Here is a 27,175-nt window from a genome sequence, read left to right on the forward strand (position 1 = left end):
ATCAGGCCCCAAGGCTCTACATTGCCTGGGGCAGGGTCAGATCTGGGGCCTGCACCAGTGACTGGGCTGTCCTGATCGTGTCAGGCATGGGAGGCGACAGGGGGAAGAGGCTGGGAATCAGCAGGGAGGCAGGAGGGGGCAGACCTGGCCTGGCAAGGCAGGGCCCAGGAAGTGATGACACAGAGCTGGTGTGTAGGGTGACTCTGGAGTCTGTTCCATCAGCCACCCTGGGTTCCACATGCACCCGGCTGGCCCCTCCAGCCATCCCCCGCCACAGAGCTGAGTGACACTTGCCCTTTTGCATGAGGTTGTGCCCCGGACCTGGACACGGAAGGTGTCCTGGTGCATGCAGCACACACACACACGAGTCCTGCATGTGCACCCCCCCCAGCCCTGCACACTCCCCAGCCCTGCACATGCATGCATGCACACACACACAACTAGCCCTGCACACACCAGTTTTACTCATATAGACACGCCCACCAGTGCCACAGGCACTTGCAGGCAGAAGCCCTGCATGCGCACCTCTGCTCAGCCCACGCGGAGTGTGCTCACACACCACCCCCCTCCCTACAGGCACCCACCCTGCAAACGCAGCCACTGCCAGCCCTGCACCTTTGTGTGGCCGTGCCGCAGCCCTGCACATGCCCACACACCCCGACGGCACAAGCCCCATGCCCCAAGGTCGCAGCAGCCACAGTGCAAGGAGAAGCTCAAACCCCTGCCTGAGCGTTAACTTGTTTTCAAATACAAGCAAAAAGGAAGTGAGGTAAGAAGGCTGCGTGTGAGAAAAATACACAGACCGCAGACGCAGCCTTCCTGGAAGAAAGCTGGGGGGGGGGGCTTGGGAGGGCTGGTTTGCGAGGGGGGCGGGTGGCTAGGAGAGGGGTTGGATGGTTAGGGGTTGCTGTATCTCTCAGGCCTATCTGTCAGGCAGGAGTGTAGACACCAGCGAGGTGGCTGCCAGGGTGCCCAGAGAGGCTGCCAGCATCGCGCCCTGTGAGAAGGGCTGTGTGTTCCGCCTAAGCCACTCGTACTCCTCCTCCAGCTGGCGTCTTTGCAGCTCTGGCCCCACACGCTGGCGGATGGTCTCGTAGTACGTGTTGAGATGCTGGATCTGCAAGCAGATAGGTCAGGCCGTGAGTGGCTGTTGTGCTGAGCAGCCCCCGCCCGCCCTGCCTGCCCGAAGAGCCCCCACTCACCTGCTCCTCAGACATGAAGCTGGTGTCGATGAGGTTCCGGGCGTAGGGCACCAGCGACACCACCTCGAAGGTCAGATAGGCCTTCTCCCCGGCCTGGTGCTGTGGTAGGAGAGGGTAGACAGCGAGTGAGAGGCTGGAGCCCAGCACCGCCACCAAGCTGCTGTCTACACCCTGCCAGCCCTCCTGAGCGCTGCCCCCTCCCCCTCATGGCCACAGCTCTCCCGTCTGCTGCCACACCCCTCGCTCACCTGCCCAGTGCCATGCCTTGCCTCGCTCTGTGCCCACGGTCAGTGCACCGGCGTGAGACATCCGCCACCTACCTGTGGCGACCTAGGGCCTAGGGCAAGGGCTAAAAACCCACACATGGGGGTGTCCAATCCCAGCTCTGCTCCCCCCCCCCCCCCGACTGGTCTTAGTGTGCCTGTGCATCCCCTGCTGCGCCCCCTCCCCTAAGCACCCCCCATTTCACAGATGGGACAAGGGCACTGCAGACCCGCGGGGCCAGCTGCCTTGCGGATGACCCTGTCGCCTGGGGGCAGCAGTGTGACCCTTTGTCCTGCCGATGGCTAGCGCACACTGAGAGGGGCTTGAGGTGCTGCCGCGCACTCTGGGGTCTCTCTGCTGCCAGACGCTCAGGTTTACAGCGCCTAGGTCAGGCCCCACAGCTGACCCGAGCAGGGGCATCAGTACACGTGGCTTGGCCGTCTCAGGCCACTGGAGAGGGAGGCTGGCCCAGGGTTAGGCACCAGCCTATATGGAAGCCCTGGGGGTCAATGCCCTGCTTTGCCACAGACTCCCTGTGTGGCCTTGGTCATGTCCTTTAGCTGCCACTTGTTACAGGCTCTGATATGGGTGCCTCTCCCTGCTGATTAGCACCCAGGCCCTCCCACATCAAGTCTGTGTGAACCTCCCGCTTGCCCTGCTAGCAATGTGGCAGGGGCAAGGAGATGGAGCATCTCCCCAGCTGTTGGTAACACAGCCACGCTGCAGGGCCCTGCATGGGCGTTCACAGCCCCGCAGAGGGAGCAGAGCCAGGCGGCTGCTGCTAGAGGACAGGGAGGGGCAGAGGTGGCTGTGGCTGTGGCAAAGCACCTTACACGAGAGGTGATGGGGCCCAGGCGCCAGAATCAAGAAGGGGCCCCTCCAAGCTCTCTGGTCATTGTCTGCCCACCGTAAGTTTAACGTGCTAACCACACCCCTGACAGAACAGCCCTGCCTCATGCACCAGGGGCGGGGGGTGAGCCTAAATCATGCGAGGTGCTCAGATACTGCAGCAGGGGAACTGTAGAGGCACCTAAGCTAGGAGACAGAGGCTGCTGCCAGAGGCAGGACCAGAACCCAGCCGGCTGGTGCGGCCTCTGCCTCGAGGGGCTGTGCCCATCTTTGGCCAGTAGGAGGTGCTGGCTCTGGACGCTGCCTTCCCCCCCACCCCTGCCAAGGGCAGGTGTTTTCTCCCTCGGGTGTTACGCTTCTCAGCCCTGCCGCCCACGCTCCTTCCTCTCCCCCTTTCCTGTCCCACCCCTGCCCCTGCTTTCTTGGCAGCCCCCCTGCAGCATTGCTGGGCAGAATCCAGCGCCTGTTGGGCTGCTCAGTGGTGCTCCTCAGGGGCCCGCAGGCAGCGCGGCTGGAAGGCAGGACGTGCGGAGGCTATCAGGACAGCCCTTCCCTGCGGGCAAAGTAGGGGCAACGGCTCCCTCCCCTCCTGCAGCCTGGCCACAGGGAAGGGGCCAACTGGCCAAGCCTTGCTGACGGCTCGGCCAGCCGGACCCCCCGAGCACAGTGCCCCAGCAGCTGCTTGTGCATACAGCCATCCCGGCAGCTCTGCTCTGAGCGACTCGGCACAGGGGCGGCTCAGCACTCAGGGGACTGGGACAAGGGGCTCCCCCGGCGGCTGGTTCTGCAGACTCCTTGGACTCTCTCCTGTCCTGGCATCATTGCCAGTATCTGACCAGCGAGTGCATCGCCCTGCGTACAGCTCCAGGGAGCCGGTGTACAGCGGGACTCTGCGATCGACGCTGCATGGACGGGGCTAGATGGCAGCTCCCTCTCCAGCATGTGAGTCAGCGCCTGGGCCACTGGGAGCTGCTCTGGGGAACTGTGACTATTTGGGCAGTCCTGACTCCTGGCCTTGGCCCTCGCCCATGCTATGGTCCCTTCACTCCCCTTTCCCACCCAGGGCAAGCTTGCGAAAGGAGCCACCTCATGCCTTTCCCACCGCAGGCTCCTTCCCTGATTTCAGTCCGGGCTCTGCTCCAACCGGGCATTCAAACTGCTCTGCTCCCTGGCCGCTTGCTTTCCTAGCTCTGACTCCTTCCGGATTCTCGTCCTGCTTGGCCCTAGCACAGCCCCCCCACAGTGCAGCATCTCTGCTGTGGCTCTGGTCCCACCTCCACGGTGGCTCCCTTTTGGCGTCCCACCAGGTGCCTTTCTCCAGCTCCTGCCCCTTGCTCCCCTCCACTCACTCTCACACCGACCCACACGTGCCTTGCCACATCGCACTGCCCGTCTGGGTCATGCTTATATGGCTGGTTCTCAGCTTCCTGTGGCTGGACGGCTGAGACAGACGTGCTTGTATTGAGCAAGAGGTGCCTGCCCCGCCCCAGCTCACTTCCGTGCTCTTCCAACATGGCTGAGATCTGCCATTGGCCACACTCCCTACTGCTGTCCTCATCTCACACAGACCCCGGCTCATGCCACGGGGCCACTCCCCACCACACAGACCCAGCCACACGCCACGGGGCCCCTTCCCACCACACGGACCCTGGCACACACAACCAGGTCAAAGCTGAGCTCTTGGATGGTCTGCCCGAGAACATGAACAAATACACAATCAATCTCCTGTTTTTTCATAGGTTCATAGGCTCCAAGTCCCAACAGGCCCACTGTGACCATCTAGGCTGACCTCCTGTATAGCACAGGCCAGAGACCTGCCCCAGAAGAACTCCCAGAGCAAAGCTTTTAGACAAACATCCATGGTCTGGTAGCCCCTCCCCCAAGCCTTTGCTAAGTGCCTGGTAGGGAGCTGGTACCAGCTGAGCCCCACTTGGGGTCCAGGTCTGGGTCTGCAGGCAGCAGGGGCCAGCCCTCTAGAACTGGCTGGGATTTAACTGAGGTTGGCCCTGCTTTGAGCCGGGGTGGGACTAGATACCTCCTGGGGTCCCTCCCACCGCTTATCTATGATTGTATGATCAGAGGGAGCTGAGTGGGGGGTGAACGTGGCTGCTGACCGGTGATGTGTCAGCAAGGCCTGTCCCATCAGGGAAGAGGAAGTGAATCACCTTGGTCTGAGCTTCCACCACCAGCGCAATGTCTTCGATGCGGATTCCAAACTCACCCTCCTGGTAATAACCGGGCTCTGGGGAGCAGAGATGGGAGGCCAATGAATGCAGAGCCCTGACAACCCTGTCACGGGGGTCTCCTGCAAGCCCCAGGCCAGCTCCCGGGAACACAGAGCTCCAGCTGCATGATCCCCAGTTCCTCCCCAGCTGCAAGCAATACACCAGGGCACTGTGCCACCCAGCCCCAGCCCTGGCAGGGGCCTAGCACTGCCATGGGAGTGCCAACCCCTGGGCCCCCGTGTGGGCTGCAGGATTTCATGAAGGGTGATGCCACCTGAGCGTAGCAGGCACATGAGCCTGCGTCTCAGGGGCCAGGTGTTGGGGGGGGGGGGGTTGAGGCGACGGTGGGGTGGGGACTGTGGGGGACATGCCTACCTATGGAAGTGAACATGCCTTTGGCCAAGGGCACGTTGTTGGACTGGAATCCCACTGGCCCTGCAGGTAGAAGAAGCCACGTTTATTTCTCCTTCATGATGCCGGAGCAGGACAACCCCTGAGGCTGGAGACACCTGCTCCTCCCCAAGCAGGGTCTAGTGCGGAAGAGGCTGCACCTTCCACACACACAGGACCAGGGGACCCGAGCTTATCATGTGTCTACGCAGAGCCCAGCGTGCTTGGACGCCCTGCGCCCACCGGAACCCCAGCCGATTCCCTGAGCTGGGCCTCTCGAGCCCGCCAGACATCCAGCTGGCTGAGCTGCCCCACTACCCACCCATCAGTATTCTCCAGACCATGCGATAACAGGTGCTGTGCTCCCGGGGGCCCGACGAAGTCACTGGGTGCATGGGAGGAGGGGGAGTCCAGTTGCCAAGCAGGGCGTGAGAATTCATTGTTGTAGGTCGCTTATCTCCAGGACACTGGCCGAGCAAGGGCAGCAGGGAGACGGGGAGGGGCAGAGCTGCTGGCACGGCTTCCCTGTGCCCGTCCAGTTCAAACTCACAGGGGCGTGAGCGCCAAGGGCACACAGGCCAACAGCTGAGCACCTACACTCATGAACAGAGAGAAAATTGCCGATGCCATGGCCAGTCCCGTGGCCATAGTTAAGTCCGATCTCCCACAAGGCTCGACGGGCGAAGGCCTCAATCACTCGCCCTGAAACACAAAAGACGAGAAGTCCTGAGAGGCACTCAGGGGACGCCAGGCCTGCCCCGTGCTCCTGCCTTTGTAGTGGAACATGGGGAGGGCCAAGCTAACCTTAACCGTGCCTGGCAGAGCATTAACGGCTTTCAGTGAACACATCTGCTGTGTGTCTCTCTGGGAAGGAAGCTCGGTGGCCAGTCCACAGCTGGTACAGCAGCTCGGAGCAGCCCTGCAACCTGCCGTGGTTCAAGAAGTACATGACATGGTGTCAGAAGTAAACTGGTGCCAGAGGAGGAAAAAAAGAAGGAACAAAGCAAAAAAGGTTGCAAACGGAAGGAAAAGAGGAAGAAAAGTTGCAGGATCTCATCAACAGGCTCTTCTCTTCTCAGGCATCAACTCTTTAATGCCCCTGAGAACTTCAGCTTTGACAAATCTTCACAACGGACAACTGGAAGCAGCATTTTGAAAGATTTCCAATTGCTACAAATTTATTTATTTATCTTTAATTTATGCTATGGGGAAGAAGGCAGAGCAAATCTTTTGACTTTATTGAAGCCAGTCACAAAGACGACTATGAAATGGTTCTGGCTATATTTGATGTATACTTCAGACCTCAGAGAAATGTGATTTATGAAAAAGCATGTTTTCACCAGAGAATTCAAGAACCAGGGGAAAATGCTGGATTTTTATATGACCTCTGCATGCATAGGCTGAAAATTGATTTTGGAACTGCAAAACATGAAAATATCAGAGACAGGCTGGTTACTGGGTTAACAGATAAAAATCTTTCACAGCAGCTACCGTTGAAGATAGACTTAACCCTAACTGTTGCTATACAGAGATAACAAGAAAGCAATCTGAACTAGTCAAACAGCAGAACAAGAGGCAGGAGCAACTTCAAAAACATGAAACTAGCTTAGATGTTGTAAACAGACACTTGAGCTCTAAAAGTCATTATCATAAAATCCTTGAGGCAAGGAGAGAGAACCCCCGGGCTAAGAGGGATAAATTCCAGCCTGCATGCACAAGGTGTGGGAAAAGTCATATCCTAAGAGCTGATGCATGCTCAGCAAGAGGCACAAGGTACAATACTTGCACAAAATAGGGACATTCTGTAGCTGTCTGCCGCACCAAAACAGCCAGGGAGTTGACTCATATTACAGACTATCGAGAGCCATTTCTGGGATCTATCACTTGTGATGACATAGAGCCTGCCTGGAGAGTGAAACTGAATATTCATGGCAAGACTATAAATGGACTCGGTAGCCGAAGTCAGTCATCTCAGAAGGGACTTTCAAAAACGTTCAACTCCCCCCAGAGCTGAAGGCACCTGACACAGCTCTGTCTAGCCCTGAAGCTATTCTGAACTGCATGGGCCCGTTCACCACAGAAACAACTTACAAAGACAAAAGCTTTGCATTCAGAGTGTATGTGATCAAAGGAGGACCACACAGGCCAGCAGCCTTCTCAGCCGCAGCTTGGCAGCACTGGGCTAGTGAGAAAGGTGAAAGAACTCGATGGAATATTTGGTGATAATAGATTTCTGAAAGGAGACCCAGTAAGCTTATGCCTGCAGAAATTAAATTTGTTAGTCTTTAAAGTGCTACAGGACTCTCGTTGTTTTTGCTTAAGAGACAGTGCTGACCTATACAGTGTACATACAGATCGCAGGGTTCCCAGCCCGTTACTTCAGAAAGTGGAAATTGAGTTAAAGAGAATGGAGCGGATTGGCATAGTCAGGAAAATCTCTGATCCACCAGCATGGTGTACTCCAGTGATTACAAAGAAAAATGGAAAAAAAAAAATCTGTGTGGATCTTAAGCAGTTGAAGCAGTTGTAAGAGAAAAATATATTCTTGCACCACCCTGCCCAAAGCAAAAGGAGTTACTGTATTCTTCGAGCTGGATGCTTCGAGCATCTTCTGGCAAATTTCTTTAGCCAAAGAAAGTGCTAAACTGACTACATTTCTCAAACCCTGTGGGAGTTTTTGTTTTTGCATATTATCTTTTGGGATTACCATTTTCCAAAGATAAAAGGCAGAACTGTTAACGAGTGCACATGGAGTTGTAGTTTTCCTCGATGATATTATGGGTCTTCGATGGAGGAACATAACAAAACCCTCAACCAACTTCTAAACCTAATCATTCAGTCTGGACTGAAGCTAAACAAGGAAACCACCTACCCCAAATCAAGATTTTGGGACAGACAATAAATAAAGATGGAATCAGTCCTAGCCCTGAGAAAGTAAAAGCGATTCAATGAATGCACCAACTAATGTTCCAGAACTGAGATGAGTACTGGAGATGGTAAATTACCCTGGTCAATACCTACAAGACCTTTCTCAAGTGACAAAACCACTGAATGAACTATTAAAGTCAATACCTCTTGGCTGTGGCGGCCAAATCAAGAAACTGCCTTAAAAAAGGTAAAAGAAATGATCTCACCAGCTCCAGTTCTCACATACTACAATGAGAACAAACCCAGGATGGTCAAGCAAGATGTGGCCTAGGTGGTGTATTGTTGCAACAACATGGCTCGGAGTGGAAGCCAGTTGTATTTTGCTCTCGCACACTCTCAGAAGCGGAAAAAGGGTCAGCACAGATTGAAAAGGAGTGCCCGGCAAGTGGATGGGCATGTGAGAACTTGCACAGGCCTCTGTGTGGATTGGATTCATTTATGCTGATAACAGACAAAAACTCCTGTAGCCCCTCATCCATGGAAAACACCTGGGCTCTTGGGTGGACGGAGCCATCTGAAAAGCCAACTCCGCCCCAGAGCATTGAGTCTCAGGCTCTCCCCAGCCCTTGTTCTCAGCCCGGGGTGCAGCCAGCGATTCTGCAGGGATCCCAGGGCAGGGTTGTGTCCGGCTTGGCACCTACCTGGTGTTTCAGAGGGGAAGACAAGCCTGGCCAGGTCGATGTTTCCCATCAGCACTCGTGTGTATGCTTCCTGCAGGGGACAGAACGCGTCAGGGGCCGCCTGCAACACTCGTCGGGGCAGCAGTGCTGGCAGTGCAGGGGTGAGCACCAGACCCACACCACAACCCCTCTTCTGCATGGCATCAGAACAGCTCTGCTGAGTGTCATAGGCCCTAATAGAGACTCTCCTCTAGCTAGCTGGTGGAGCCTGTGCTTCTGCAGCAGGGGATGTGGGCAGTTAGCACCATGAAGTCCCCAGGCCCACGTGGCATGGAGTTACCAGAGCTGTGATGCTCAAGTTGGCTGTGGAGTTAAGCAGGCTGAGATCTCGGCTGCTGCCTCTGGGGCCTGGGAGCCAAGGGACAGGGAGAGAGGAGAGGGCCCTCGTTACTGACATAGGCACAGAGTGGGAAGCCCTGGCTGCCTCCCCCACCACACTCAGAGCTGCATGTCAGCCCAGGACAGCCAGAGACTGGCAGATGGTGTCTGGGACCCAGCCCACGGCCAAGGGCAAGGGCCACCGATGCGAATGCTCTGTACCTTCTGGAAAGCGGTGGGCTCCCCCCAGTGGACAGTCCGGGTTATGTCCGTTGTTCCATCCCTGCAGCAGAAGGAAAACAGTCAGCGGCACGTGCATGACCTTGTGTGAGCCCTGGGGAGTGCACTGAGCCGGGCCTCTGCCAGACGCAGAGCAGCTCCTGCCTTTCCCCGTGCACTCTGCGGGACCGGAGGAGCACAGGGCTGGGCAGGCCGGGGGGGAGGCAGCTCAGCGCAATGCCAAGGTTTGCCCGTTTCTGAACACAGTTAGGGCTGGTCTTATGGGGACACAGCTGGGCCAGCAAGAATGGGAGGCCAGGCCATACGCACAGATATTGCCCTCCGGAGTCAGACAGGTACATTTCGTCCACAGTCAACTTCTGGCTGCTGGTGTTGGATGGACTGAAAGGGAAAAACCGGACAGTAATGGAGAGATCTAGCTAAAAGGCCCAGGGGAAACCCCTGCAGATCACGCACAGGCTCACGCACCCTCACACACGTGCTCACACATTACAGCAGGCCAGTTTGAGGGCCTGGCCTGACACCAAAATGAGAAAGCCCTGCAGGCGGCAGTGCCCCTTCCCAGAGAATGCCCATCTGTCCAAGTGTGCGCCCTGCCCTCCTCACCACAGCATCTGAGCAACCCCTCCACAGCCCGCTCCCCTCCTGCCAGGTGTGCAGCAGGGAGCATGGCACTCTGCTCTGAGATGGCTGTGTTGGCCAAAATCGTGTTTTTGAAATATATGTAAGAACAGAGCCACAAACACCCCCCCCTTCCTACCAAAAGGCACATCAGTCTGAATCAAAAGCTAAAACCTCAAACTGACTCTTACTATTCTACCCTTTTAAATGTTAATTCAAGTCTGTCTGTACTTTGTATAATTTTAAGATTGTTTGTAAATGTCTGTACTATGTCCACTGGCCAGTTTATCTGTTAATTTTACCTGCTTCCAATATATTTGTAAAAATCCTATTCTAAGTACAAAAGCCACACTGTGCAATGTAATGTATCTATCTAATTGTGAAAGACACTGTCAAAAATGAAATAAGGTTTGCTCTAAAAATAATATGTAAGTTCTTCAGCTAGGAGTTGGCCCTGAGTGATTGAAGTGTGAATGGCTGAGCAATTGAGTTGGGTGTAGACAAAAAGAGTGATTGAACAATTGGTCTGAGTAAGGGATATCGAAACAGACATGAAGAAAACACCAGCCTCACCTAAAACGCTTGAGGGAAGAAGAAAGAAGCAAAGATGATCAAATGGCCGAAGAGGAGCCACCCTGATAACTTTGGAGCCAGCCCATTTCAAAGGACAAAATCTGATCAGGCTTGCAACAATGTGGGTGATTGAGGATCACACCAAGAATGCAGTTGCAGCATGACAATGCAAAACCCATAGACTTACATGGGGTCCTTTCCCTATAAAATGGGACAAGAAGATGAAGGCTGGAGGTTCGGGTCTACAACATCACACCAGCCAGGAGTACCGATGCGCATCGGCAGAACCTTGCTCCTCATCCTCATGCTCTAGTCACCTGGCCAGTGACTATCATGAGCACCAAGAAGCTGGTAACTATGACATCTGGAAGATCCCTATGTATGTCTGTCTGTCTCTATCTGTGTGTGCCTGTCAGTGTGTGTGAATGTGAATGAAAGCATCAATTGAAACATGTGTCTCTGTAATTTGTAGTATTGATATAATGTTAATACTGTTTTCCTAGTGTTTACATTATTATTAATGCTATTTCACTAAGGAGAGCACAATATTAATGTTATTACAGTGTTGATACTTTTCTTTTCTTGGATACTATCTACAGAAGTTTCTGTGTTCACAATAAATGCGGCTTGTTGCCTTATCCCCTAATACGATCCTGTAATATTTGTTATTTGGGTAACAGCTGCGGCTGGCTCGCCTCTCTGGGGCAGTGAGCCCGCACTCCCGCCTGGGCCCAGCTCCAGGGGCAGTTCTGTCTCCTGCACCCATGAGCTGCCCTGCTGGTTCCTGGTCCCCGTGGCTGAGGGTTGGGGGGAGGGAGCCAGGGCTGGTGCCAGTGGTGCTGATGCTGTCCCGCAGGAATCACCTGCCGAAAAGCTGCTTCATGGGTACCTGTAGTGGGCGAGCGCCGCGTTGAGCCCGCTGGCAGAGATGGTCTGGAAGCTGGCACCCTGGCAGTGCTCCTGCTCCCTGGGAAGGAGAAGGGAATGCTGTGTGAACAGCTAGAGCCTGAGGCTGTGGGAGGGAGGAGACGGCGCAGCCAGGCCCACAGGGTGAGAAGAGGGCATTGGGGCTGCCTCCAGGGACTGTGAAGGCAGGGGGCACGGCTGGGCCCTACAGACCCAGGAGGGGCCAGAACAGGCCCTGGGGAGGGTGCAGCTGGAGTATGACCCTCTCCCCCCCCTCCGAGCCAAGCACTGCCTCTTCCTCTTGGTTCCCGTCCGAGGGTGGTCTAAGGGAGGGCATGGCAAACTGGGGCTCACGCTTGCCACCACCCCCCAGATGGCCGCCTGGGGCCTGCCATCCGCTTGGGCGCTGTGTGGGACTGGGAGGGGAGCTGGGCCCCTGGATTATGGGCTGTGATCAGCGAGGAAGCCGGCTCTAGGACACCATGGGGATTCGACCTCCCACCCCCACTAGAGGCATGGCTGGCGGCATGCCTGTCACGGGCATGCGGACGCCTGCCCTCCCTGCAGTGCTGCCCCAGCAGGGCACAGGGGTACGCAGGCCGCCCCGTGCGACCGGCATCACACCCTGCTCACTGTGGGGGGCACCAGCTCAGAGTGGCTGCCTCTCTGGTCACTCAGCGCTCAAGGGGCGCCTGGGCCCCCGAGCTGGGGCCTGCCCCCATGGCCCACCACCCACGAGGCCTGTGGCCCTGTCAGCGGCCCATGGGGTGGGAGTGGGAATGGCTGGGCTGGGGCCAGGCTGGGATCATGCTTGAACTGACCTTCGTAGCTTGTCCACATAGCGAGCGCCGGAGAATTCGTCCACCGATCCTTTAGGCACGTTCTTCTCCAGCCAGAGCAGGTATTGGATCACCGCCACGGCGTCCCGCACCTGGGGGCAACCCACCAGCAGCCTGACTCTCCCCGGTGAGAGAAGCACCCGGCCCTTCCACGTGTCAGCCAGTCCCCAGCCCTGGGGCCAGCCCCTCTGCGCAGCGAGGCCGGCTCCCGGCAGCACTTACATGGGCCACTCTCAGTAGCTCCTGCTCCTTGGCGTTCTTTACCGCCTTGGTCGTCATCACGGGGGAGTAGCTGCTTTCCACCAGCTTGTCCTGGAATGGGCAGGAGAGCCAGGGGTCAGCTGGCCACGCCACGCTCCCCCCAGTGCGCTGTGCATGCAGGGTGGAGGGGGGGCGAATGTTCCTCTGAACCGCTGGCACAGAGCAGCCCGGCTGGGGCCTGCGGCAGCTCCGTGCCCTGCATAGGCCAGCTGGCAGCAGAACTGGTTGGTTTCTGGGGTGGGCGAGTGGAGCGTTGAGCCAGGAGTGTTACACATGGGCAGGGAGGAGGGCACTGCCCTGTGGCACTGGTGCGTGGCGTGGCAGTGGGGGCGAGTAGCTGCAGGGTACGCAGAACGGCCGATGGCAAGGTCCAGTGCCCAGTGAGCTGCCGGGGGCAGTCGTCCAGCCTCCTGAGCCAGCCCCACAGTGTGAGCCCTCACCCGGCCAGGGACCCGACAGGAGCAGCCTGGCTGCCCATCCCACTCCCAGCTGGGGCCTGACGCTGGGTGTCCCGACCCTCCGTCCTCAGTGGGATGGGCCAGAAAGATAGGAGTGGCCCATGTGGGGAGACGGGGCAGGGACAGCAGCGGGCACATTCCTTGCACCCCCTTGCCCATGCAGGCCCACCCCAGCTCTCCTCTCCCTGCCTGCCTGCCAGCCCCTTACCTGGGCAACCGGTCCCCTTGCGCAGGCAGATTTGCCCAAGCCCCTCCCCGCCCCAGGCTGGCTCAGCCTGTCCTGCGGACCTGGAGGAGTGGAGATGGCAGAGGCCTAGCCCGTTGGCCCTGGGAGGTGGGGGCCAGCGCTCACCTTGGGGATCGCTCCGTAGAGCCCGTAGGTCGTGTATTCCGTCCCGATCCAGACCCGGACGTCTCCCTGGGCAAAGGCATGCAGCCTGGCTCGCACCTGGTCATAGTCCTCCACCTGCACGCACAGGGGCCCCGGGCACACGGCCCTCAGGGACTGCAGCGCCTCGGCGGTCAGGCGGCTCCGGTCCACAAACAGGCTGGGGGAAGGAGCACAGAGCTGGCTCAGCTGCGGCCCTCTCCACTATCCAGCAAGGGGGGGCCAGCTCCTGAGCCCAGGACTGGGGAGGGAGTGGGGAAGGAGCCTGAATGCTGGGAAGAGAGCCCAAAAGGGATCGGGGAGCCCGTCCCCAGAGGACGCAGGGATGGTGGACCAGAATGGCCCTTGGGGGTGCGCTGGGGCTCGGAGGGCTGGGGAGACGTTCCACACCTGATGTCTGACGCGGTCAGCAGCGCGTAGGAGTAGAAGACGGGGTTGTACGGGATGTCATCGCCGCGGAGGTTAAACAGCCCTGTGGAAACGAAGGTGTTACATTCTCCCTGGCGCAGCAGGCTGCCTGCCCGGCCCGTCTCGCCTGGTGTCGCTGCGCGGGCACAGGGAGTGCGCACAAAGTGAACTAGAGCGTGCCCTGATCTCACCCCCGTAACAGTAATCAGCCAGGCAATGCCAGTAGTCCCGCTGTGGGGTGGGATGCCCAGCAGGGAAGCTGCTCTGAGGAGCCGCAGCTGTTGGGGTGCTGGGAGGTGGGGGAGAAGGCAGAGGCCTGGGGTGAGGCCATGCTGGGTGGGGGGCAGTGGCAGGATGTTCCTGGGCCCCAGCACTCACAGGCCGTCTCCTCCAGCGCTGACAGCAGCACCGCCGTGGGGCTCCTAGAGTGCTGCTCCATCTGGCTCCGGATATCGGACACTTTCTCCTGCCAGGTGCTCCCTGAAATGACAGGGGGAGTCGGGCATGAGAGTCAGGTAGAACAGCCAACCCGTGGGCTGGCAGCCCCGAGCCCACCCCTTCCTGGGGCAGGAGGGGCTTCATTCTTCCAAAGCCTGGCCTGCCAGAGGGCTCGGGTCCAGCCGGGATGCTCTACAGCCCCCCAGAAACGCTGTGCCTGGCAGCGAACCAAGCCGTGGGCCCTCGCAGACTAGCAAACCGCCCAGCCTGACTCAGCCCAGCCACACTCCACACATCTGCCGAACTCACAGGGGCACAGGCACCTCTCTGGGCCAGCCGTGCGTGCAGCACACAGACATCTGCCGTTCACCAGCGCGAGCAGGTACACACGGCCAACATCCTGGCATGCCCAGTGGGGAGAAGCGACTGGGTCTCCACTGTCACCAGGAGGGGGCACAGGAGAACGGCTTGCATCCCACGCTCTCCAGCGGGGAGCGAGCACCTACCAGTGAAGGCATTTGGCAGGAGATAGATCTTGCCAGTGGGTGGGGGAGGCCGCTGCGTGCCCCACACCAGGTCCACAAGGTTGTCTTCGATGGGAACCAGCCCCCTGCTGGAATCCTGCAGAACGCGGGTATAATCCTTCCAGAGCGCTGAGGAAGGAGGCAGCCGCCAGTTAGGCTCGGAGGTGCGGTCAGGTTGATGATCCCTCCCTGGGAGCTGCCCCCACCAAGGCTCCAGGGTTAAGAATCAGGGCAATGGCAGCTGGGCTGCAGTGTCAGGCCCCCATCCCCTTAGCTAGGCCTTATAGGGCATGCACTGTGGAGTGGAATGGGGGTGGAGGCAGAGGGGCCCTGGGTGGGGGGGCTGAAGGAGTGAGCAGGGCGGTAGATACCGATGGAGAAGAGGAAAGGGTCCAGTCCAATGTTCTCTCCAGCGGGAATCTCCTGGAGGATCCACTTGCCGATGGCATTGGTCCAGACTGCAAGACACGACAAAGCACAGTGGCCTACGGGTTCTGGAGCCGGGCAGCGGGGAAGGGGGAGCAGGGCCCGGCGTGGAGAGCTCGGGCGGCTCGCATCTGCCGGTGCAGAGCTCTGAGTCTCCACAGGTGCCGCTGGGCTGCCAAGCAGCCTCTGCCAGAAGCCCAGGGCCCTGAGTCACACCAAGGGCTGCTGTATGCCAGCCTCGGTGGTCAGGGCTCCCCATGGCAAAGGCCTGGCTCTGTCGGCTCCTGGGGCTGGGACTCAGGGCAGCAGTGTGGCACGGAGAGGCCACTGAGGCCCTGCCACTCATGGCACAGCTGGCTCAGGGCAGCTCTGGGACTGGAGTGGGCAGCAGAGGCCAGGCCTGCCAACGTCTCCCTGCCCGTCCTGGCTACTGACACATCTTTTGCAGCTCCCAGTTGCAGTCCATCTGGCGCTCTGCCTGGGTCCAGTACCGGCTGTCTGTCCACAGAGCTGCCTTCTTCAGCGTCACCACCCCCGTCCCTGAGACACAGGAGAGGAAAAAGCTCATTAGCCAAGGCCGGGCCCTCCCAGGGTCCTGGGCAGGGCCTTTGCAGACACGTGGCATCAGTTGGGGAAGTGTGGGTAACAGCGAGGGAGACTCCCCGACCCAGGGTCCCTGCGGGACGAGGGTATGGGATGAGTGAGGAGGACCAAAGGGGGCCCTGTTGGTGGGGAGGAGGTAGAATTTGCTCCCAGATAGAAATCTGTGAATTGGTGCCACTGGCAGACATGTCTCACTGCCCCTTCCCTGCCTGAGGGGCTCTTGTTCAAGGCAGTCCCTGGGACTGACCGACTCAGGCAGGGACCCGCTAGCCCCTGTGGCTAGTGCATCTCTTGCCAACGCAGGGAGGGGCTCACGTGGCGCTGCACGTGGGCATGTTCTGCAGCTGCCCTGCCGAGCCTGCCTTCGAGGCAATGGCAGCTCCCAGGGAGCCTAGCTGAAGGGGGGCAGTTAGGGCAGGACAGGCTGCCCCCAGGTCTCACACTCTCCCACCCTGGCTGGGCTGCAGTCAGCTGGAGAGCTTGGGACCTGGCTGCTGTGTGCCCTGGCTGTGGGACGTGCTCATGCCCCAGGGAGGGGGCCTTGTTCAGTGGGGGTGCTGGTAAGGGATGGTTCCACCAGGGGCGTAATGAGGGTGCAGCCTGGCTGGAGGGGCCTGTGGGGTGTCCGGGGGGCGGGGAAGGTGATAGCAGAGGTGGGAACACAGGCAGGCAGTGGGGACGCGCTCACCTGAAGAGCCTGTGAAGCCACTAATCCACGCCAGCCGTTCATCCCGCTTAGCAATGTACTCACTCTGGGATACAGAGAGACACCACATCACAGCACATGCCTCCCCCCCCCGCAGACAGCCCCCATCACAGCACATGCCTCCCCCCCGCAGACACCCCTATAGAATCATAGAATATTAGAGTTGAAAGGGACCTCAGGAGGTCATCTAGTCCAACCCCCTGCTCAAAGCAGGACTAACCTCAGCTATATCATCCCAGCCAGGGCTTTGTCAAGCCTCAGCTTAAAAACCTCTAAAGATGGAGATTCCACCACCTCCCTAGGTAACCCATTCCAGTGCTTCACCACCCTCCTAATGAAAAGCTTTTTCCTAATGTCCAACCTAGACCTCCCCAACTGCAACTTGAGACCGTTGCTCCTTGTTCTGTCATCTGCCACCACCGAGAACAGCCTAGCTCCATCCTCCCTGGAACCCCCTTTCAGGTAGTTAAAGGCTGCTATCAAATCCCCCTCATTCTTCTCTTTTGCAGACTAAACAAGCCCAGTTTCCTTAGCCTCTCCTCATAAGTCCTGTGCTCCAGCCCCCTAATCATTTTTGTTGCCCTCTGCTGTACTCTCTCCAACTTGTCCACATCCTTTTTGTAGTGGGGGGTCCAAAACTGGACACAATACTCCAAATGCAGCCTCACCAATGCCGAATAGAGGGGAATAATCACTTCCTGCGACCTGCTGGCAATGCTCCTCCTAATGCAGCCCAATATGCTATTAGCCTTCTTGCCAACCAGGGCACACTGCTGACTCATATCCAGTTTTTTATCCACTGTTACCTCCACGCCTCCCCCCCCCCGCAGACAGCCCCCAGCACAGCACACGTCTGCCCCCCCCGCAGACATCCCCATCACAGCACATGCCTCCCCCTGCGCAGACACCCCCTAGCACAGCACATGGCTGCCCCCCCTGCAGACAGCCCCCACCCAACATTCCTGAGCGGGGGCAGCAAATGCAGGGACCCCTTTCCTGGGGCATGGCCGTGCCTTACCATGTGGGCATCGGTGGCTGGGATGATGTAGGCGCTGATGTTGTAGGACTGCATGCGCTGGCGCAGGGCGTTCAGCTGGGTGCTCGTTTCTGTCGCCGTGGGGGGCAAGAACTGGTGTCACAGAGAAACACACTGATGAGGGGCCGATCCACGGGACAGCCCTCCGCCCACCCAGCCTGCTGCAGTGGGGCCTGCGCTCTCAGCACGGTGCACAGCTGTGCTGACTGCTCAGCTCACAGGCCCCCATGTGCTGCCACTACTCGTCCATGGCTGGTGGGCAGCATGTCAATGGAACCCCCTGAGGGCTGGCGGGCTGCTCCCGGGTCCCAGAGCAGAGTGCCACGGCAGCATGTGGCCCTTCTGCCGTGGATCGCCTGCACTCGGGGCTCAGCGATGAGCACAGGACAGGTCAGAGATAGTCTTCAGAATGGCAGAGGGGAGCCTCTGGGCTTCTGCTCAGGCTGCCCTGTGGCTACGCTGCCAGGGCGTGCGGATCCCTCGCCTCGTGCTGAGAAGCAGGGAGAGGGATGGAGGCAGAGATAAGGGAGAAGGCCTGGGCCCGAGGGCATCTGGCTAGTGGGGGATGCCCTCAGGCTTGCCCTGTGCGGGGGTGGATCTCGGGGAAGATCTCACCGGAGGGGACACGCTGCAGTTTCTGATGTCACTCTGGGCAGAGCTGCTTTGCTTCTTCAATCCCATGGCACAGCCTAAGAGCGGGCGAGAAAACCACACATGCAGTTAGGTGCCACCTACAGCATCCGTTACTAGGATGTCAGCCCCGCTGAACCACTGCAATACCTCCTCCCCTTTCCCTGCCATGCTATCCTGTCCCGGTGCCCTGTGAGTCCCACCGCCATGCGCCCGGTCCCCCTGTCAGGGTCCTGTGCAGAGCCCGGAGGCTCAGAAGGCCATGCAGAGACAAAGAAGATGCTCACACTCTAGAATTGGGCTCACGGGGCCCAAAGCCAAGATGCCGGGCCTATCTCCATATCACACTGGTACGCAGCAAAGAGTCTGGTTGGGAGAAAGGCCTCTCCCACCCTGGAGATGGTACAAAGCCAGTGCTCCAACTCTGGTGATAGCTGATGTTTTCCATAAAGCTCCAGCTGCTGGAGACCTGAGAATTCGGAGAATCTTGACTTGTGTTTTGTAAAATATAGCATGTTCCTATCCCATGTGGCCATGGAGAGAAGCCAGACACCGCCGGCCAAGTGCAGCCCGAAGGCTCAGAAACCGGGGGGGGGAGTGGGGGAGGGGTGTTACATTTATTATTGGTTTAAATCTCATGATTTTTCAGCCGATCTCATGCTTTCCTGACTCGGAATTTTTGAGCACTCAGGGTTGATGCCTGGCTAGCCCAGGGCCTGGGCATTTGATCAGCCTCTGGCACTGCCCACTGCAGAAGAGTGGAAGCAGGGGCTTTGTTAGCTCCCCTGCAAGAGCGGGCGACGCGCTTTCAGCAAATAGCACATTCACTGGAAAATGCATTTTTCAGGGCCCTGAAACAGTTCAGGAATTTGTGTTGAATTCACCAAATAGCTTCAGCCCCAAGAAACCTGAAAACACCAACTTTGGAAACGTCGACTCAGTTTGTTTCAAAATATCGCGTCACATCACTATTTGAAATGCCTTGCTCAACCCAAACAGGTTTCATTGTGTCAAGAAACCAACTCTCAATGGGCCATTTTTTTTCCGCCTTTCAGCCATGAAACCCAAAAATCAATTATCGGCACCACTCAAGCAGAACAGTGCTAAGCTCTGAGCTGAGAGCAGTACCTGGGACGCAGCACGTCCTGCGGCCCGGCCCAGACTCACTCTTCAGGAGGCAGCTTTCTGTCGGCTAGGACCAAATTAGACTCAGACTTGAAGCTTCTTAAATATTTTAGCGTAACTATGAATGGTCAGACTCTGGCTGCTAAATGTGTGTGACCCAAGTATGTGGAATAGGTGCAAAGAGGGTGTGTGTGTGTGTGTGTGTTGGGGGATGTCTGTGTGGTACATGTGTGTATTCCTGCGTGTGTGTGTATCTGGGTGTTTGTGCACCTGTGTCTGTGTAGTCACCTGTGTCTGTGTGCATGTGTGTGTTGTTTTTCTGGGTAGGCCAGTATTTCAGCTCTGCACAGAGAGCGAGGGAGGCGCTTTGTAACCATGACTGCCATGGGTGACTATGATTCAGTCAATGGGCAAATTCGCACCCAAAGGAATGAGGCAAGTTATTTTTGATGTGTGTAAGTGAGAGCAGAGACTTCTGTGTGCTGGTTTGGCTGCTGAGATGCCTCCCAGGATTGGGTAGTGTAATGGCGTACTGGTCTTTGCAGCCGAAGGGGATCATTTGGGAGACCAGTAACCCTGTTACACGTGCCCAGGGAAGTGGATGAAGGCCGGAAAATAACTGAAGCAGTCCCTGGGAGAAAGGAAGATGGTCTTAGGGAGCAGTGAGTGTCTGGGACAGGGAAGGTATGGGCCACCTCAGACCTTTGTTCCTTTAAGGCCCCAGGGCCAGGCGCCTGGTGGAGCAGGCAGAGCAAGGCTCCTCTCACTTGCAGACAGGAGTCTGGGGTTATTAGACCCACCTCAAAGGATCAAGAGAGTGATTGTGGGTGACTCCCAATCCAAGCTCAGTCAAGGGAGCAGCTGCTGAGGGCTGAGAGGAAGAACTCAGCCCCATAGAGCATGTCTGTGAAACCCTGAACCTGAGGGGAGAGTCTACAGGCTGGGGAAGCCAGGGCTCGCAGCACACCGCCCCGTGAAGAAGGGTTGGGAAACTCAGCATCTAGAAGGGAGCTGGTTAAACTGAATAAATTAGTCCCAATCCATCTCGGAGCACCCACAAAGTTCCTGAAGAGTGGAAGAAAGCTAATGTTGCTCCAATATTTAAAAAGGGTAAATGGGAGGAGCTGGGTAATTATAGGCCTGTCGGGGAAGATAATACAATGACTGAGATGGGACTTGATTAATAAAGAATTAAAGGAGGGTGAGGTAATTAATGCCAATCAACATGGGATTGTGGACAATGGATCCTCTCAAATTAACTAGAGATCTTGCTTTGATGAGATAGCAAATTTGGTTGATAAATTGATAGTTGATCGTGCTGAGGTCATATACCAAGACTTCATTTATCGACAACCTAGCATTTGATTTGGTAGCACATGACATTTTGATGAAAAATAGAAAGCTATAAAAGTAACATGGCACACAATAAATGGATTAAAAGCTTTCTAACTGACAGGTCCGACAATGTTACTGGAAATGAGGAATCGTCACTGAAAGGCTGGGTTTCTAGTAGCTCCTGCAGGGAGCGGTTCTTGGCCTGACGCTATTTAACATTTTTATCAATGACCTGGGAGAAAACATAAAATCATCACTGATAAAGCTTGCAGGTGACACAAAGATTGAGGAAGTGGAAAATAATGCAGAGGACAAGTCACTGATACAGAACGAACTGGTATCTTGGTAAGCTGGGCTCCGGCAAACAATATACTTTTGAATATGGCTAAATGTAAATGTGTCCATCTAGGAACAAAGAACGTCAGCCATGCTGTATTTACAGGATGGGGGACTCTATCCTGGGAAGCAGGGACTCTGAAAAAGATTTGGGGGCGTGGATAATCAGCTGAACACGAGTTCCCAATGCAACACTGTGGCCAAAAGGCCTAATGCAATCCTGGGATGCATAAACAGGGGAATCTGGAGTAGGAGCAGAGAGGCTATTTTATCTATGTATTTGGCATTGGTGCGACTGCGGTTGGAATCCTGGGTCCAGCTCTGGTGTTCACAATTCAAGAAGGATTGGAGAGGGGTCAGCCAGGAGCCACAAGAAATGATTAAAAAGTTTGAAAACCTGCCTTCTAGTGAAGAGGCGCTATCTATTTAGTTTAACAAAGAGAAGGTAAAGGGGTGACTTGATTCCAGTCTATTGGTATCTGCATGTGGAACAAATATGGGCTCTTTCATAATGGGCTCTTCAGTCTAGCAGAGGAAGGTCTAACACAATCCAGTGGCTGGAAGTGGAATCTAGACTAATTCAAACAGGAAATAAAGCATAGTTTTTAAATGGTGAGTGTAATTAACCAGCGGAACAATTTACCAAGGGTGGTGGTCCATCACTGACAATTTGTAAATCCAGATTGGATGTGTGTCTAAAAGATCTGCTCTAGGAATTATTTCGGGGCAGTTCTCTGGCTTGTGTTATACAGGAAGTCAGATTAGATCACAATGGTCCCTTCTGGCCTTGGAATCTGTGAGGCTAAGAAAGGGGAATAGTGTTCGCAAAGCCTCTGGGTTTAAATGGATTATTCTTGGAACTCAGATGGAAACTAAGGCAGGGTGCCTGCAGGGCTGTGCCAGGCTCTGAGGAGGTGCCCTTGAACTAGGGTGACCAGATAGCAAGTGTGAAACATTGGGAGAGGGGGTGGGAGTAATAGGCGCCTATATAAGAAAAAGCCCAACTATCAGGATTATCCCTATGAAATCAGAACATCTGGTCACCTTACCTGGGACAGCACCTGTCTGCAGGTAGGAAGAAGAGAAACCTATGACAGAAGGGACAAGGTTTAGATAATGATACTGGTTTTTGGGGTGGGGGATTGGAAATGTCCCCCACATGGGGGATCCTTCTACTCTCTTTGCTGATCTCAAGGAATATCTTAAAGATGCTCTTCCAAGGAGCACTTCTCCCCAGCTGTGTTGCTGCATTTCCATGTCATTATCCAGCTGGCAATTGCGAGGCTGGAGTTCAGTGAGCCTTATGGATTTTCCACCATCTCTGGGCTGTGTTTATCCCTAGAGATCAAGAACCGGCTTCAACAACACACAACTCATGTCACATAAAACCTGTGAAGTGTCTCATCCTCTAAACATGAGCTGGGGAGTGCCAGGATTGCGAGAGCAGCACAACGTTCCTGGAACCAGGCTATTTGCTGCCTGGAGAAGAAGCCTGATTGCAAACAGGGATTCTGAAAACATTAGAGACGTTTCTAATCATTATGGCTTCCTGCATCCAAAGGAACAACAAGCACATCAGCCCTGGGAGAGGGGCCTGAGCCAGAGCCCAGAGCTGGAGGAATCGGAGCAAAGGTGCAGAAATCTGGAGACCCCATGGCGAGTGTAGGCGGGAGGGGAAGCAGAGCGGTCCCCAATCACACTCTGTGTACTGGGGGAGCAGAGAGGGCTGTTGTGACAATTGGTCTGTAACTTTTTCCTGCTTAGCAATTTACCAGGGAAAGCAAGTCAAGTTATTTTCAATGAAGAATGTTATAAACAGGGGCAAGAGAACCAGGCAGAGAAACTGGATTAGTTGGAACCAAAAAGGCCATGTTGAAATAATCCAAGGACTGCTGAAAACAGATTATGTGGAGCCAGAATTGGTGTGGTGGATATTAGGCCTAATTAGAGGAGAACATAATGAGGGGCTGGGCCATTCTCTGTGTGGGTCCTCAAAGAAAGAGACATTGGGGGGAAAGACAGAATGAACAGACAAAGAGGAAGAACAGATGGAGGCTACTGGAGCAAGCAGCACCCAACCTTGACCCCATTTCCTGGGACCTGAGGCCTGTGTCACCCTGATCCTGCGAGATGTCCTGGGCAGAGAGAGGAACCTAGGACAGCGCCACCTCTGTCAGCTCCAGCTGAATTGCCTGTGCCTGGGATGGCAGATTGAGCAGCATTAATAACAGCTGTGAGCTGGCCAGACAAGGAGGCAGTTCCTCTAAAACCGACTTTAACAGCAGCCTCAGCCAGCTTTGCCCCTTTGCCCCAAAAAGACGGGCACCCCCTTGTATCGGGGGGGAGGGGGCAGAGAGGAATCCGGGCACTCGGTTTATTTGCTTCTGCTGGGCTTTTAATCTCCCTTGCTCTGACAATGTCAGTCACAGCGTGCCAACGGAGCACGCTCCAGGTCACCTGCGATCTACTTTTGGAGCTGCCCAGCTGGGTCACGGATCTTCCCTGCACGAGTCCAGATTGGAAAGTCCACAGCGTATTCCCGCAGCTTGTCCTTTAGTCATTCTGTCACGCAGAGGTCATGGGTGTGGGGACGGGGCCAAGGAGGGACAGGACTTTTGCCCCTTCTAAGAAGAAAACCTCTCTCGTTTTCTCTGGGATGCCAAGCAGAGACTTGCCTTAACTGAACCCGAAACTGCCGACTCAGATCTTAATCCTGAGGCAGGGGCACCACTCAGGAGAGGTCCCGGCCCAGGGCAGGAAGGGAAAGTCATGGGCTAGACATTCAAAGGGGCGAGGGGAGACAGACAGATAGATAGCTAGAAAGACAGATAGACAGACAGATAGATAGATGGTTTGTCCCAGCCTCAGCCCATCTTTCCGTGCTGGCGCCATCTGAATGAAGAATCTCACCAACATACCAGGAAGGAGAAGCATCCAGGCCCATGAGCTCCAGAAAGAAGAGGGCATGTTTCCTCGGCAGTCAGAGTCTTCTTCTGTCAGATGGGTTCAGACAGCCCCGATCTGAGTCTGTCTGATCCCCAGTCCCCTCCTGCTGCCCCGTGAGTGCCCGTTGGATAGCAGGTCTTTAGCAGCAGGTAGGGGGCTAACTTTCAGATTCCTTTAACTTCCTCTGTCCTCCAGCTGCCACCAGATAAAAGCAAACAGCTAACACAGCACAGGACAGGGTCCCAAAGTCCAAAGATCCTCCCAACAGCAGCAGCGGCGACACACAGTATCAGAGAATCCGCCTAGGGCTGCACCCCCTGGCCCAGTGCTGGATAGGGATTGAAAAGTACTTGAAAAGAAGCAGCCCATGGGCGTGTGACTGGCTATGCGCATGTAGGCTCTTCAGAGAGGGCCTGAAAGGAGATTTGTCTTCTTGGGCTGGCATGTGAGTTAGAAATGTCAGGGACTTGGGGTCCCGCGCTCCTTGTTCGTGGGTGGTTTCGCAGACCCAAAGATCTGGCCTAGGGGCATCCTCAGCTCTCAGCTGATGGGAGTGGGGCGCAATCCTTCACATTCAGCCATTTAAGGTCACCAGGTTTACGAAACCAGGCAAAATGTAAAGGCTTTACGATCGGAGTGAAACCCCTCCCCTGTCAAGTACTTAGCTTGCCCTTCCTTGGGACCTGAGAGCACAACCCAGCTGACCACAGAGTCATTTGGAAAGAGACAAAGGAGACAAGACCTGAATTTATACTGTAAGGAGCAAGCAGCAGCCAAACAAGGCCCTATGCAGACCCGCTTTCTGCATCGTAACGCAACAACTAAGGGCGCAGACACAGCGCCAATTCTTTGCCTTTGCAGGTGACCTTAGTCCAGGCCAAAGGGCGGCTGTGGGACTCAGATGGGGCCCTACCAGCACAGGCGTGCTGGGGAAGAGCTGGGCCATCCTTTCTTTCCCCTGGGCCTGGCTGGGGCAGAGAAGGGAGGCCTCAGGCCCCACTCACTGCAGAGCCGCTCTTACGCTTTCCCTTCGATTTATGTCTTTTTTGACAAATGGGAATTAAACACACAGTGAGCCCGACACACACCCCACCGCAGCCAGCCACTAACATGCACAGCTAGGGCTGAGGGATGTCCTCAGAGGCAGGACCTCTCCCAGGAGTGACTAGATCAAAGCCCCAGCGGCTCCCCACTTACACAGCCCCTTGTTCTCCGGACAGCTCCTGAGGCAGGGGTGGAGCTGCCTCCTGACACCTGTGTGTGCTGCACCCGGTGTTTTTTATTGTCAGTGACAGGGTGGGACAAGTCTCTGCAGGAGCATTGTCAGTAACATCCGGGACGGGCCCATGGGGCAGAACGCCAGAGGCCGTGTGCCTGCCTTGGGGCCGACTCTCAGGGCTGGTGATGACCTTGGTGCGGACGGTATAGCTGTCACCTGGGCAGGTTATCAGCCACTTGCTGAGTGGAATTTATCCTTCTGCCCCGCCTGCCTGGGCGTGATTGATTGTCAGCCCTGTCACTGGCTCCCTTCACGGCAGGGGCCTGGCTCCAGGCACGTGGCAGATGTCGGCCCTGAGGTTTTCAGTCCTTCTGACCACGAGTCCCTGAGCTGATGAGCCTGATAAAGACTCAGGGTGTGTTGCAATAGCCTGAGCGTGCATCTGCTGAACCTGGTTTCTCATCGAGTTCTTTGCCACCTTCCTGCTAGCGCGTGAGGCAGCACCGCAGCCAGGCTGGCGTTAACAGAGCCGTCAGAGCCGCTGAGGACAGCCAGGAACCGTGGGCCACTGCCTGTCATTCACATCTCTAGACGCGCTGCATGCGCCCCCCAAGAGGAAGACAGCAGCTGCTAAGGACCAGGCCTTCCTCCAGCTGCATTGGGACGGGAGGGAGAGGCAGCACAGGAGGGGAGATTGCTGCTGGAGGGGGCAGAAGAGGCACAGGGGATGCATGGAGCAGAGAGAGCACCCTGCGGGCAGGGACAGCCAGCCACGCTCAGCATTTCCTCCCTCGATGGAGGGCCCGGCAGAGGCACAGCCACTTTCCATCGGCTTCCAGCAGCTGGAACATCTCCCACGCCTCCTGACAGCCCTCCCCGACCCTCCCCCTGCGGCCAGCCCTCACCCAGCGCTTCTCCCTCTCCCAGCCCTGCTCTGGGTGAGGCCCCAAAGCCTGACTCTCATCCCATGTGCCTAGCACAGAACTAAAGCTCCTGGAAAACACGCCGCGTTTCCTCCCCTAGCCCAGCCGCTGACCAGTTGCCTGTGCTAGCACTGATGGTGCGTGCAGCACACAGAGCTGTGCAGCTGGCTGGCCACGCCCAGACCCCACCAGCTGTGGAGACGTAATAACGGCTCATGAAATGGCATCTGTGCAGTGAGCCAGCGCCATCCAAGGGCAGCATCCCAGGCCGGGGAGGAGAGTTGGCTGCTCACACAGGAGGCACTGAACTCCCCCCGCCTCCCAGCAGCAGTCCTGCCCTGAGGGGACCCTGCCTGGGGGCCGGCCAGGATGCATCACAAAGGTCATGCAAACCCAGCAGGCAGCGATCCCGGGAGGCGTGGGGGGGCTATGCCGCTGGTCAGGGTGTCACCAGGCAGCACACCCCCTCCCCCCCCCTGTGCCTGCGTCTGTTTCAGCCTCAGCTCCACAGCCCAGCTGTGCAGCTCAGAGACTGGTGCTGTTGACCAGGCGTAAGGCCAGAGGGCGGCTTCCCACTGAGCTCTGGGGGCAGCTCAGCCCTCATCCTGCTGCTGCTCAGCAGGTGCTTGGCATGGCACCTGGCTGGAGTCCAAGCAGGCTCTCACTAGCCCCTGGTGTACCCTATGTCACGCGTGACCCCCTGAGCCTTTTCTCCGCCTGAAAATCCTGCACAATGCTCGGCCAGCTTCAATGTGCAGGGGGTGACCTCAGTCAGCCCCCTCCCCCCCCCCCCCCCCCCCGCATTGCAGTGCAGCCTCCCTGCTTCCAGTGGCAACCAGACAGTGAACAAACAAGCTGCCAGCATGGCCAGGGACGCTCTGCCATGCTCGGCCCCCCTTTGGGGAAGCCGGGGATACACCGAACAGGCACTAACACCCTCAGTGAGTGGGAGGGAGAGCTGGGGGCAGCCCCAGCTACCAACACACTGAAGAGCCCCCTAGCCGCAGAGACTCTCGTCCCAGAGACCCGTCATGGCTGGCCAGCCAAAATCCTGATGGGCCTGCACTCACAGCGATCCAACGGACTGACAAGGGACCAGATCCATGCCCACTGGCGAAGGCAGGGCCAGAACGGGCGTCCCTTCACTCCTCAGCTCGTGGCCCTGGGCATCCTCAATCTAAGGATATGTCTACACTGCAGTGAGACCCCAGGGGCTGAGGCTGCAGGTCGGGCTCAGACCCCGAGAGAAGGGAGGGGAGGGTCTCGGAGCCCGGGCTGAACATCCACACTGCAATTTGTAGCCCCACAGCCCAAGCCAGCTGAGCTGGGCGTTGAGACTCCGAGCTGCGGGTTTTTACTGCCGTGTAGACGTACCTAG

General features: G+C 56.7%; 1 protein-coding gene across 1 annotated transcript; it reads right to left on the bottom strand.

Moving 5' to 3' along the window:
* Positions 1-449: 449 nt before the first annotated feature.
* XPNPEP2 (X-prolyl aminopeptidase 2) lies at positions 450-23,854 on the bottom strand. The gene is made up of 21 exons (XM_067548499.1): positions 23,628-23,854; positions 17,899-17,972; positions 17,266-17,376; positions 16,230-16,293; positions 15,374-15,478; positions 14,884-14,970; positions 14,495-14,641; positions 13,929-14,030; positions 13,533-13,614; positions 13,107-13,302; positions 12,258-12,347; positions 12,018-12,127; positions 11,180-11,257; positions 9,406-9,477; positions 9,079-9,139; positions 8,500-8,569; positions 5,528-5,632; positions 4,916-4,975; positions 4,481-4,557; positions 1,203-1,301; positions 450-1,117 (listed from the first exon to the last, which is right to left on the bottom strand). Exons 1-21 carry the CDS (start codon positions 23,674-23,676, stop codon positions 923-925), a joined length of 2,034 nt encoding a protein of 677 aa, XP_067404600.1. The 5' UTR covers positions 23,677-23,854; the 3' UTR covers positions 450-922.
* Between the last annotated feature and the right edge of the window lie 3,321 nt (positions 23,855-27,175).

This window comes from Emydura macquarii, unplaced genomic scaffold, assembly GCF_026122565.2.
Source record: "Emydura macquarii macquarii isolate MOO-44397 ecotype Brisbane River unplaced genomic scaffold, CSIRO-AGI_Emac_v2 contig_1253, whole genome shotgun sequence".
Taxonomy (NCBI): Eukaryota; Metazoa; Chordata; order Testudines; family Chelidae; genus Emydura; species Emydura macquarii.